This window comes from Cotesia glomerata, linkage group LG10 (assembly GCF_020080835.1).
Source record: "Cotesia glomerata isolate CgM1 linkage group LG10, MPM_Cglom_v2.3, whole genome shotgun sequence".
Classification (NCBI taxonomy): domain Eukaryota; kingdom Metazoa; phylum Arthropoda; class Insecta; order Hymenoptera; family Braconidae; genus Cotesia; species Cotesia glomerata.
Window position 1 is genome coordinate 845,017 of NC_058167.1, and position 13,796 is coordinate 858,812.

The window sequence follows — 13,796 nt, forward strand, 5'->3', positions numbered from 1 at the left end:
ATGACCGGTTATTATTATGACTTTACAAAATATATTTAAATCGGTTGATTTTTTATTGTGCAAATTTAAATGCGTAAGTAGAGTCATATTGCCTAGATTTATTTATCCTGAAATTGTTTTTAACTTTTACTGAGGTTTAAATTTATAACAATTTATAAATATTATTGTAGTTTTTTAATTGTAGATAAAATAAAAGATAGACATAAAGATTGTAATTATTTATGGTTAAAGAGCGCATTATTTACTATTTATTGTTTAATTTCTTCACTTTTACTTTACTGGAAATCCATCAGCGAAAGTATCATGAATAAAATAATTATAAAAAATAAATAATGGCTATCTAAATAAAATTTATTGTCAAAGTTTAACAAAATTTAATACTTCCCAGTGAATTGATTTCTAGCCACTAGATCACCTATTTTAAATGAAAATAAATAAGTTTAATATCTATCGACAGCAGCAGCAGCATCCGGCTATTCTTAACTTCCTGTCTTTTACCGGATTCTTATATATATATAAACTTTCAGCTAAAATAGTTCAATGTAATTTTTTATTATTTTTATATTGTAAGGTGTGTTTACGCCAAGAGAAAACAATTTTTTATTTAAATTGTTAAAAAGGTCGATTTATTATTCAAAAGTTTGTTATTATTGCAACTTAAACTGGGGGAAGTGCAATAGGTAGTAAAAGCATTTAACAACCGTGGGAAGGGGATTAAATTGTTTAAAAGAATCAAATGGGTAATAAGGATCGCGATCGCCGATCGGCCAACGACCAGTCACTCGTCAAACTTGAAACACAAAACTATAAATCTAAATATTTTATTACTTACATGTGTATTTTTAAATTTTAATAATTAAAAAAAAAAGTCAAGTACGAGCACGAGTTTTTAAGTAAAATATTAATATATTTAGATAAAACAATTTACATGTAGCAGCATCTCGACCTTGATCTTATCCTCGTGAGGAATAACATTATATGCTGGTACTCCAGGGGTTGGTATACCTAACCGCAGACACACGGCTTGCTGAATTTTCAAGAGTCACTCATGCAAATATATAGTCTTCCTATACTCACTTTACATATTCATCCTTTTTTATAATTATTATTAATTATATTTATAAATTAAATATCATTTTTTTTTTTTTTTTTTTTTTTTTTGTTACAGAATGACAGATTGTTAGTTTTATTAAAAAATGGCCAAGAAATTATTATTCTTTAAATTATTTTTATTACTCTCGTTAATCAACAACTCAACAGGTAAGTCAGATTTATTATTATTTATATTAATACACGTGCTGTAAATAATAAATTAATCGATGGGATTATTAAATCTCTGCATAAAAAACAAAAAAAAAAATAAGAAATAAAAAGTTGTAAAAATGAGTGCACAAGTTGTTTTAAAGACATTAAAATAAGGGGTTTTATATTACGTTCAATATCTTCAGTTTCCTATTTTATTATTATTTAGTTTTTTTCGTCCTATTAAATCATACCGTATAAAATCTGGAAAATAAAAAAAATTGTTATGACCTTGGCCTACATACCGCCCGGCAAGTGTCAAATTAAATTTTTTAAAATTAAAATTATAAAAATACGACAATTATCGTACACAGAAAATAAAATTTTATTTTTATTTTCATTTCTATTTTTAATTATTGTTGTTTGCTTTTGATGAAAGGTTTAATTGCGTTAAAAATTACAGGCGATAAGTTAAGGTAAACATTTAGAGTTAATAAAACAATTACGACGATTAAACTCTCGATAATTACGAGTAGGCTGCTGTTGCTACTTATTGTATTTTTTTTTTTTTTTTAAACTTTAATAAGAAAGAAAAAAATTATTAAAAAATTGAAATTTTTCTTGGTAAAATATACAAATCTGTACTAAAGTAATATTATTATAATAGTGTGTGGAGTAAAAAAGGGAAATGAGAGTGAATATATAAAAATAAAAATAAAAAAAAAAAAATCAAGAGCGAGTGCACGAGCGTGATGTTATATTATACGAGAATACATTAAGTCTGATAACGATCAAGTGTGTTGCGCTTTTTCTTTCTTTATAATAAAATATAAAATTGTTTCTTGTTTTTTTTTTTTCTTCTTGGTATAAATTAATTAATACTTATAATTATAGGATGCCAATTTTACCCACTGGGCGAGTATTTAAAGTTTGTGAGAGTGCCAGAAAATTTGCCAGTTGGAGCGGAAGTTCTTTCTCTAGAGATTCATCCTCGCAGTCATTTGACAATTATGCCGGTCGATAAGGTCGACTTGTTTAATTTATTCACCGTACTCGGTTAATTATAATTATATAATTATTATTATTATTATTATTTATTCCAGCAGGATGAAGACGCGCGTTACTTTGCGTACAGAGACATTAATTCAACTCATATATCTGTTATTTTGGCACAATCACTGGAAGAGCTCGTTGACGCAGAAATACCGAGGAATCTTTTGAAATTTCGTTTTGTCTGTGACTACTCGGACGGGGCTAATTCTCTGGTAAATTATTGTTATTATTATTATTTATTGGTTCTTTTTATGGTTGATTGTACGGTTAAATTTCGATGAGATAAATAAATAATATAATAACGACGTTACAATAAAAATAAAAATGAAAATAAAAAGGGATTTGGCTGGTGGCGTTATTTCACGGATGGACAAACTGTGTACGAACAACCGGGTCAGACTTATCGAGACAGTGCAATGAACGCATTTAAAGTGAGTAATTACTTATTGCAATACACAGAATACAGCATTTGACAACTAAACCTATTAATATATCACTAATATACAATAATTTAAATAAATTCTTGAAATTGTTTACATAAATTTAAATAAAACAAATTATTTTATTGGAATTTCACGTTTGTTGAGAAATTTAAACTCGATCCATTATTTTAATTATTGACCTTGTTTATTTATGTGCTTTCTTTCTTCAGTTGTATATAAATGAGAGGATGAGGCCTCTTGTGAATATAAATATTCATTTAAAAAGTTTTTATATGTTTAATAAAACCTTCTTATCTTTATTTTTTTTTTGTTATTTTTTTTTTGTATGCTGTATTGACAACTACTGACTAAAATTACTGACTATGTGCGATCCCCAATGAATTTTTTTAAAGCTTTCAACTCGCAATAACTATGCGCATGTATTATCATCATCCCGTAAAGCATTAAAAGAAAAAAAAAAAAAAAAAAGTATTAAGAGAAATGAAAGAAAAGAGTCAGCGAGTAAAATAACGGAAAAGAAAAATAAAAAGTTAACAAAGCAACCGACGGATGATGTATATATATATAAGAACATAAGAACATAAGAAAAATAACACACCATTTTTTATTTCTTTACATATAAAAGCTTTAATGTCTATGTGTATGTGCCAGTGTATCGCGTGCAAACTTCACTAAAGTTTCCGTAGCTCGCGGGAAAATGATTCTACATTTTATGCTCAATTTTTTTTTTTAAATTATATTTTACATAATTATAATTATAATAAATATATTACAGACATCTTCTCATTTATCTGTCACCGTCTACGTTGAAGATATAAACGATCATGCACCCCAATTTATTAATACACCCTATTATGTATCTGTTGATGAATTTACTCCACCGGGTAAGTTTAATTTTATTTTAATAAATAATTTAAAAATAATAATGAATTTTTTTAATTTAAAGGAATAACGATATTCAGAGGAATAGAAGCAATTGATGGGGACAAACCAAACACGCCAAACAGCGATATCCATTATGCAATAGTAAAAGGGAATGAGGACGGCAAATTTTCACTCGAGTCTGGTCATCGAACTGCATTAATTCTTAGAAAACCTTTGGACTATGACGCCGGTGATAACATTTTTTACTTAGTAATTACAGCAACTGTAAGTTTTAATTAATATTTATTATTGTAAAAAGAAATTTTTTTACTATTTTTATAATAATAATAATAATTGAATTTAACAGGATCGTGGTATACCATCTAAAAGTTCAAGCACGACAGTTACAGTAAATGTCCGTGACAATGACGACCTTGGTCCAAAGTTCACTAAAGAAATTTACCGAGCTCGGATACACGAAACTTATCCACTTACAGTAAGTTAAATGCACAGAGTAATAATAATAATAATAAATTAAATTTGATTACATTTACAGCGTGGCTCTATTCACAAGGAAATTTTAATGGACGAGCCAATCTACGCGGAAGACCAAGACAGAGGAATAAATACACCCGTAAAGTACTCGATAGTGTCGGGAAATGAACGTGGATTTTTTCAAATTGATTCAACAAACGGTTCGCTATTTCTTAAACGTGGTATCGATCTAGACACTGAACGTGGAACATTATCAAATAATACATTTACCCTTCAAATTCATGCATCTCAACTGGACAATCCTTTAAAATATTCATTTGCTAAAGTAACCATTGAAATAGTTGATTTAAATGATAATTTACCAGAATTTGAGCAAGAGCACTATAACATAAGTATTGTTGAAAATTTACCAAACGGATTCAGTGTACTCCAAGTAATTGCTCATGATCGGGATCAAGGTGAAAATGGTGAATTTAATTATGAGCTAGACGATGAGTCGGGTGCATTTGATATTGATGGTAAATCCGGATGGCTGACGGTTAAAGACGAAAGAATATTAGACCGTGAAAAGATTTCGGCTATTAAGATGAAAGTTTTAGCCGTTGAAAAGAAACCCAGTGTTGTTACTTTAACTCAAAGTAAAAATTCAAGTTATGTATTTGTACAAGTTAGCATTTTAGATGCTAACGACAATAATCCAATGTTTATACCCGGTAATATTTATGAATTTATGACGCGAACAAACGCTAAAGTTGGAACAGTATTGGGTAAAGTACACGCAGTTGACACCGATCTAGGTAGAAATGGAGTTGTAAGATATGCTATTCAACAGACTGGAAAAAACAACTCTCAGAATACTACTACCATTTACACTAACAATTCTAGCAGTAATAAATTGACACGTGTTCCTTTTGCCGTTGAACCACGTACCGGCGCTATATCTGTTGCGGAAAGTCCGATTATTGAGGGGAGACATGCAATCTTTGTTGAAGCCACGGATCAACCAGCGAATCCCAGCGAAAGGAGATTCTCACTGGCCGTTGTCACGGTGGATGTATTTCCACCGGATGGTACGCTCATAAAATAAATCCAATTAACAACACTTTGTAATTTTATTATTTAAATATAATATTATACTTTCTCTGTATTATATATTTAGATTCTAAAAATGTTAAACCGGATTTTGTGGGGGCTCCTTATGAATTTTGGGTTGGAGCTAATGTCGCTGTTGGTACCAGCGTTGGTCAAATTCGAATAAACGACCCAGCTATAAGAAAATCCGGGATTCTTTATGATCTTTTACACGGATATCACGAGGGAGGTAATTTTTATCGTTAAAAGTTATAAAACGATTAAATTTAGTAATCTGATCGTTTGTATATTGCAGTTCCATTCGCAGTAGAAGAGCAGACAGGAACGATAACGGTGATTGATGATATTGAACGATATTCCAGAAAGTCTTATGAGTTTGAAGGAGTTGTTACTAATGATAAAGATCTAACTCTAATTACAAATGTCTCAATAAATGTTGTTGATCCAAATGACAATCGAGAACTATTTACCAAGTAAGTTAATAAATAATATTACTTGTTTGTTTTTTAAAAAATAAAATAAAAGTCATAATCCGTGTATAATAATAGGATGTAACTAATATAACTGATGATGACTGCACGATAAACAATTGTCATTTCGAAAGTGAAATGTACGCTCGATGACAAAAGACTGCGGAAGTTTTTATTATTATTCTCTCGAGTGTAGTATCAATTACTAAATCGATATATAAAAAATACTATACAATTAATTTTTTTTTTTTATATATTTTGCAGAGGAACGACACGAGCTCCATTGGTGTACCATGTAAAAGAAAATATGGGAAACGCGTATATTGGACAAGTACTTCCGCGAAATTCAACGTTAAATGTTACGCGTAATATACGTTTTCTTATAGCCAATCAACGCGATGTTCCTGATATAGCAATAACCGTGGACGGTGACCTTTATACAGTGAGGGGTCTTGACCGTGAAATTAAACAGAATTACAGCATCACTGTTATTGCTGAAACAACTCGAGGACTCGGGATATTCCAGGTTAATAAATAAATAAATAAATAAATAAATATTTTTTAATTAATAACTTTTTGTTTATTTTTATTAGGTTACAATCGTTGTTGATGATGTAAATGACAATCCACCGATATTTGATATAGAAAAATATGAAGGTCATTTACCCGAAAACAGTGTCCCCGGTACAGAAGTTTCTCTGAATCGTCTGGTGTCTGTTCACGATGCCGACGACGTAGCGAACCGTAATTTTAGTTTAACTCTCGAGGGCGATGCCAATGATCTCTTTTCAATCGATTCTGATACGGGGAGACTTTTTTTCACCGGTCGTGGCTCTCATTTACTCGACAGAGAAAACAAATCCACTTACACATTACGTATTATTGCCGCCGACAACAGTAAGTGAAAGTCGCAACTACAAACTGGGTTTTACCGCAACTATAATTATTATTAATTTTAAATTATTTAATGTTACAGTTAATAAAAATTCAACCGCTTCGTTAGTTATAAATCTCGATGATGTTAATGATAATCCACCGACATTTACTCAAATGATTGTTTCTCCCGACTACGGTATTATTGTATCAAACAATAAAATAAATGATGATAATAATGAAAATGAAAATGATAGTGTTGAAAAATCGAGCAAGGACGGTGAACAACGTCGACGTTCACCTTTACTTATAGTACCGGAGAATATAACAATAGGAACTGTGATAATCCGTCTACTGGCCCAGGACAAGGACACCTACGACAACAATGCCAAGATAACTTACAGCATTGCCAATGAGACGATATATCCACCTTATCTACACCCGATTTCCGATACACCAACAACACCAACAACACCAACAACACCAACAACACCTTACAGTTACTTTATTATAAATCCGAGGTCAGGAGAGTTATCTGTCGCTCGTAGACTTCCTGTCGCACGTAAACTCTATTTAAATATTATTGCCTCTGACCCTGACAATCTGACCGATCACGTAACTGTTAGAATTAAGATTGCCGATGTCAATGATCATCCACCGGTATTTAAAAAATCATGGTACGCATTTGATGTCCTCGAGGGTGTTTACAATAAATATAAAATTGGTAAAATAACAGCAGAGGATCTTGATCACGGAGATAATGCTAAAATACATTACAAAATACAACATAATATTAATAATGCAAGTGAATTATTATTTGAAATTGGATTGACAACTGGTGTATTGACAGTAACTGGTAATGTTGATCGTGAGAAACAAGATAATTATCAGATAGTCGTGATTGGTTATGATAATGGAGTTGTACAGCTCAGTTCAAGTGTTGATGTTGAAATAAATATTTTAGATGCTAATGACAATCCACCGAAATTGTACGGTTTTGTTGAAATTAAACAATCGGTACCTAATTATTATGCATCTGTTGCTGAAGATACACCAATTGGTACTGTTATTCATCGTATTTATGCAAATGATTCGGATTTTGTTGGTAATGGAAATGGTTTGATTTTATTTGATTTACCAAATTCACAGGATCGACAATTTTTCACAATAGACAGTAAAGATGGTAGCATTTCAACGATAAAAAATTTAGATTACGAGTCTGAAGAATTACACAATGTAACAGTGACAGCCCGTGATTTAGGATCACCAAGTCTTACGTCTACAGGAATTTTGTACGTTAAAGTTTTGGACGTTGATGAACCTCTTGAGGAATTGGAAGCCGAGAGTAAACCGGCCTTCCAGCATCGTTATTACGAAGTTGAGGTCGAAGAAAATTCATCAACGCCCTTGAAATTGCTAAAGTTAAATGTATCTGATAATTATTTGGGTAAAATAACTAAGTATGAAATAATATCAAATGATAGTGAAATATTGAATTTATTTAACATTGACCCAAATAATGGTACATTATTTTTAATAAAATCAGTTGATCGAGAGTATCGAGATGTTTATGAATTTAAGGTGAGAGTTTATCGTAAAACTCCTCGTGGATTACCGTCCGCCGCGACAATGATATTATATCCAGTTCAAGAGGATAAACTTATTGATTTGAGGACAAACGAAGCTAAAATAGTTGTACGGGTTAAAGATATTAATGACAATGCGCCCAAGTTCAAGAGTAAAGGTCGTCCCCTATTGGCTGCAGTCCCAGCATCTGCCAACTATGGATATGAAATAATTCGAGTTGAAGCTAAAGATCCAGATGAGGGTATAAACGCTGAAATAAGGTATGAAATATTGGGACGTCAAGATGCTCCGCGGTTTGCTATTGACCCACTCACTGGTCAAGTCCGCTCGGTCGCCAGTTTTACCAGAGAGGCTGGACGAGTTTTTGGTTTTGATGTCAAGGCTACTGATTGTCGAGGCGCTGATAACGGACGCAGCACCATTGCCAATGTTTTTGTAATTATATTTGTTATATTTATATATATTATCATTTTAGGTGTTGTTGTTATTATTATTAATTTTTATTACAGGTTTATGTTGTTGATGATAACAAACAAGTGGTTATTGTTATGGGAAGAAAACCAACGGAAATAGAAAATCAGGTGGAAGACATTACTGGGTAAGTCGTTGTATTTATACAGCTGACCGATTTTTTAACATCGTAATGATGATTAATGAATTTAACTCAACAGAGCGCTGAAAAACCTCACGGGGTTAGATGTCAGGGTGAGAAAATTAGAGCCCCATATTGAGAAAAACTTGATTGATACTACTTGGTAAGTTATTAATTAATCTTTAATCCTTTCAAAATTCTTTTTATCGATAAATTATTATTATTTTTATCAGCACTGATGTTTATCTGTATGCCGTTGATCCAGATCTAAATGTAATGGTCGATATGGAAATTTTGCACAAGTAAGTTGAGAAGAAAAATAATTTGAATAAAATTCAAGATATGTGAATTTATATTGATGCTTTTAATTTATATTGGTGCTACAGTGTATTTCGTCGAAAGAAATCGGAAATAAAGGGTGAACTGGAGCGATATCGTGTACTTGAGATCACAGGAAACACACTGAGAAATAACGCGAGTAGTTCGAGATATTTGCTGTCTACCCTTGAGGTTGGGGTAGTTGTCCTTAGCTGTCTTATATTTCTCGGTGCACTGATATCAATTCTCTGTGTCATTTGTGTTCGTCGTAACAAACGGTGAGTAGTATACTATTATCCTTCCATCTTTAACACTATTTTAGCATTTAATATTACCACCAAGCTTGTACTCTCTATTTCTATTAACATAAAATAATAATAATAATAATGTAGATGTACTGGGATTTTTGTAAATCTTTTTTGTAGGGTATTCGGTAACATCAATGGTGGTGTACCATCAACTATGTGACTACTATTCTGTGATTCTCTGATTCAGAAGCTCGCTTTGTATTGTATTATATATTTATTTAATCTGATGCGGTAAATAATTCCGGTGGTAGCTGCTGCTGCTGCTGCCAGAGAGAATAAACCTTAATCCACCATTTTTAAAACCCGCATTAATAAATATAAACTGTCTTTCTATTTATTACTCTTTTTATACTACTACTACTACTACTACTACTACTACTACTAGTGAATTTAAAGCTAATAATAAACCAAATATAGTTTATCATATTGTAAATAAATAAATTATAATAATAATAGTAATGCATGATGTAGATTTATTGGCTGTTATAGTTTATGTAAAGTTGCTCCATTATTTATCATTATAATTAAATCATAAAAGTATAAGAAGCTATAAGCTACAAGGGGTAAAGTAACTTTTTGATAGAACGGGGTGAATGAATAAATAAAAAAGTGATGATAGGAGCTCAATGAATTGTTGTTGGTTAGCCATGGTCATGAGAGAAGACTAGATCCATCATCAGTAGCAGCAGCAATGTTTTCACCAGTTGGTTTTGCTCTGACTGAGCCAACCGCAGCTACCTTGAGAAAGTCGGCCTCGTTATTTCCAAGTTTGGTTGATGGCCTTCGTTATGACCCAGAACCCTTTGCCATCGACACCAGGAGACTCAGTGTCTGTGAACACGAACCGGGATGCCTTCATCACAGGTAACTTGATAAAATTTAATTTTTTACAAAACATATAATACTGCAGCATGAAACAACCATACATATTAATACATAATTTATTTATTATATAATTTTGGATTTTGGGATGCTGGTGTTGGTTACACACGATGTGATGCGCATTACAAATAGTTCTATAAGTAGTTGTTTAGTTGTTTAGTTGTTTAGTTGGGTGTGAGTGTGTGTTATTAAATTCACAGTCGGTCGCGTATTCCTGGCTGTGTCGGAGATTCAAACAACATTACAAACAACAACAACAACAGCAATAGAATCACGACACGAGGAATTTCTAATGGATGCATTGAAGCTTCAGCAACCTCTGTACATTCGAGCGGACAAGATTCTGGAATAGTTGCGCGTACTTGTCATTGTGGACATGGACACTCTTCAACCCCTTCCAGCGGTGAAAGCAGCAAGTTTGTACCTTTCTTTTTTTTTTTTTTTATAAATTTATTATCTTTGTTTAGTAATCCACCAGCACTCTTCTCACGCCGCAGTATATCAATCACTTTAATGACTTTAATGACTTTAAGCTTTCGACAAATAACAAAATTCTTGCACCATTATTATTTTTTAAACATCATTTATTATTTAATGTTACGATATTTATTTATTATTTTCAGTGGATACGAGGATTCTCTAAAGTCACTCAATCGCAGCGGTGACAATGAATTTGTTGTTAATGATAAAAAACAACCAGTGACCAGTTGCTCGAGTAACAGGAGACGCACTCGATTAAATTCATTTTCCAACTGCGAGTCATCGATTTACGCCAGAGACACTAGTTTAAATCGGGAGATGCGTTATCGGACGGAAGTCGAAAAGAGACGGATACAAGATCGACCCTTGCCGGAAATTCACGTCTCAAGAACTATGATCAGACAGCAGCCAGCTGGTTCTTCTGATATTACCCACAGTATGACGAGACTCAATGGTAATTTTCATTGTTTTTTTTTTTTTTTTTTTATTTAATTATTAATTTTAAAAAAATATTCTTAGGTCCAACAGGATCAAGTCACTCGTTGTTTTGGTGATACCAAAGGCTCATTGTAAATTGTTGTAAATAAATTTATAATATTATTATATAATTAACGAGTTAATTGAATTTACTTTTTTTTTTTTTTTTTTTTTCTCCATCAATTAATTGTTTTCCATTGATCAATTGATTTCGGTTAGTTGTATAATTGATAAAATAAAATGTTTGTCCCTGACACAAGACAAAACCGAGGGATAATGAGTTGGCGTTTTCATGTACTACCAGGAAAACAATTACAATTGGAGCAACCCATTTATAGATGATTCATTTATACTTTTTAATCTCTTTACCAATTATTTTTTTTTTAAACAAGGGCACCTATATATTTATATACTTACCAATTAAATACAAACTTTTTAAAGTTTTAAGTAAATCGGTGCTGGTGGTTGTTTTTTTTCGTCTCTTGCTGTTAATTGTTTCCTTGGTAAAAACTATCCATAAGCAGCGTCTGCGTCAAGGCCAAGGATTTAATCGTCGCCCAGAGCCTGAAGGTGGTGCGTTAACAAACTCGTGGTTGTTGTGTGCCAATGAGACAAACTTGCTCAAAACTGGGATAGAACCTAGAAAAAGAAAATGATAGATATATTTTTTTAAAAAATAAAATAAAAAGGAAATCGATTGAACTGGGGAAAAAAGGAGAAAGAGGAAGAGGAAGAGGAAAGAGGGAGATTAAAAGCCAAAGCTGATTCGATGGACGTTCCCTTGACCGAAAGCAGCCTATCGAGTATATAAAGTGTATACGTATAGGATATACAGGGCGAGACACTTTACTTGGGACTATTGGGGATGGAAACTAAACTAAACCTCGAACCTCGAACCTCGGAACCTCGAACCTCCAGTTACCTCGAGTTACCTCAAGTCACAGTGATTTATCTTCAACAGTGTTATATATGTATAGCCTTACCTCTAGAGTTATCTATACCAACATAAATTATTAAATCTACAGTCTCAAGTGTTATGTGTTGAGCTATTAGCTATTAACTATTAATATTTTATTTACTAAGCATACATCACCCAAAGTCAATTTATTAATTTATTAATTTATTAATGACAACTAAACTTTTTCTGACGTTTCTCTACATATTATCATTATATTAATTATTATTATTACTTTGGTAGATACATTTATAAATATATAAATAGATATACCCTGATCTTTACTTGTGCGGTAAAGTGGTAGATTGATAAAAAAGTATCATTAATCAATTTGTGACCTCAGCAGTTACGCGAAAGATAGATTAATAAAAAAAAGCTTTGTTTCAGTAGTAGCTATCCTTTTTTTATTTCTCCTTTTTAAAAAATTAATCACCAATTACAAGTGATTTATTTAATTAATCATTCATCAACAGTATAAATTGTTATATAATAACTAGGATTAAAGTTTAAACGAAAATATATATTATAATTTATAATCTAGTTTTTTGGGATGAAGAAAAGTTTCATTATTTTCTGCGACAAAGTTTTAAACGTTTGGACTTGAATGGAACTTGATAAAATAGAGAGCAAGTAGTTTAAGAGCTAGTTTTTAATATCGATATATATATATACACTAAAAGTATTCTGGTTTTATTATTTTAAAATGAAAAAGTCAATATAGTTGGTCTAATCTTGCTCCTTTCCTTCAATTTATTAATAATTATTGTCTATTGATTTTATTTTTAAAATTGTACATAGAAAAAGGTGTTAATAGAAAGGGTACTTTTTTTTCTTTATCAATAAATTGTAAGAAATTCGACCTAATTTAGCAGGCTGTGCTCGGAAAAGCACTTTTGTGTATATACTATACTTAGATCTATAAATGTATAAATGTGTGTTTGTAAGAGGTAAGATGATCGTCGATCGTCGGTCAAGTTTGAAAGGTGAAGTTATTCATATAACAGACAACACATTACTCTATTTAAATATGTAAACTAATAATATAATAATGAGTACCTTTTAATATCAGTGTCAAAGGGTCATTTTAAAAATATTTCATTTCAACTTTTGAAATTATTTTTTAAACTAAAGTATAATGTAAAATGATAAGTTAATATATTCTATATTTGAAATGAGAACGAAAATTGATTTTAAGTAGAAATAAGTCTAAAATCTAGTACAATCTTATATGTCGGTAATAAATCATTTTTATTTTCAACTTGTATGTATGTATGTATGTACATAAGTAATCAGACAGTGTCTGACAGTCGATCACCATCTTATACCCATTTAATAATACCGATAATAATAATAATAATATTTTAATAATAATACTGACCTACACTTTTATATAGTTATTATTTACCATTTCCTCTGTATAAAAGATCAATGACAGTTGTTTAAATAAATTAAATTTTAAATTCAAATTTTACGCGGTGATAAAATAAATGCTGAGGTTTATATTCAATTGAATAAGACGTGTCCGGTGGTAAGAATGATAATGAAAATCAACTGATTGATGCATTTAAAATGAGTTTTTTTTGATCGGTTAAATAAATATTTATAATGATGTAGGTGGTTGGTTATAATGCTTCATCATATCATGCTGCTATACTACTGAAATAA

General features: G+C 31.2%; 1 protein-coding gene and 1 long non-coding RNA gene across 6 annotated transcripts; one reads left to right on the plus strand and one right to left on the minus strand.

The window, feature by feature from the left end:
* Nucleotides 1–1,174: 1,174 nt before the first annotated feature.
* On the plus strand, nucleotides 1,175–11,291 carry LOC123272665 (cadherin-89D). Of its 5 annotated transcripts, none has more exons than XM_044739601.1 (21): nucleotides 1,175–1,260; nucleotides 2,137–2,267; nucleotides 2,349–2,507; nucleotides 2,634–2,726; nucleotides 3,514–3,622; nucleotides 3,685–3,887; nucleotides 3,970–4,098; nucleotides 4,159–5,167; nucleotides 5,257–5,418; nucleotides 5,485–5,662; nucleotides 5,924–6,185; nucleotides 6,253–6,556; nucleotides 6,636–8,554; nucleotides 8,629–8,717; nucleotides 8,791–8,874; nucleotides 8,945–9,013; nucleotides 9,098–9,307; nucleotides 9,983–10,201; nucleotides 10,420–10,635; nucleotides 10,843–11,153; nucleotides 11,219–11,291. In XM_044739601.1, the coding sequence occupies exons 1-21, from the start codon at nucleotides 1,197–1,199 to the stop codon at nucleotides 11,251–11,253; spliced, it is 5,955 nt and encodes a 1,984-aa protein (XP_044595536.1). In that variant the 5' UTR covers nucleotides 1,175–1,196; the 3' UTR covers nucleotides 11,254–11,291. The 5 variants fall into 5 exon arrangements, with proteins under 5 accessions (XP_044595536.1, XP_044595537.1, XP_044595539.1 ...); XM_044739602.1 differs by having other exon boundaries at nucleotides 10,438–10,635; XM_044739604.1 differs by lacking the exon at nucleotides 10,420–10,635.
* LOC123272666 lies at nucleotides 10,080–12,127 on the minus strand. The gene is made up of 3 exons (XR_006511124.1): nucleotides 12,067–12,127; nucleotides 11,594–11,815; nucleotides 10,080–10,168 (listed from the first exon to the last, which is right to left on the minus strand). It is a non-coding gene; the product is annotated as an uncharacterized LOC123272666 (long non-coding RNA).
* Nucleotides 12,128–13,796: the final 1,669 nt, after the last annotated feature.

Bases quoted from the DNA above. Each gene is read 5' to 3' on its own strand.
- LOC123272665 (XM_044739601.1), top strand. From the start codon at position 1,197: ATGGCCAAGAAATTATTATTCTTTAAATTATTTTTATTACTCTCGTTA. The intron at 9,014-9,097 runs GTAAGTTGAGAA...TTGGTGCTACAG, and splicing joins GATATGGAAATTTTGCACAA to TGTATTTCGTCGAAAGAAAT. The intron at 11,154-11,218 runs GTAATTTTCATT...AAATATTCTTAG, and splicing joins CAGTATGACGAGACTCAATG to GTCCAACAGGATCAAGTCAC.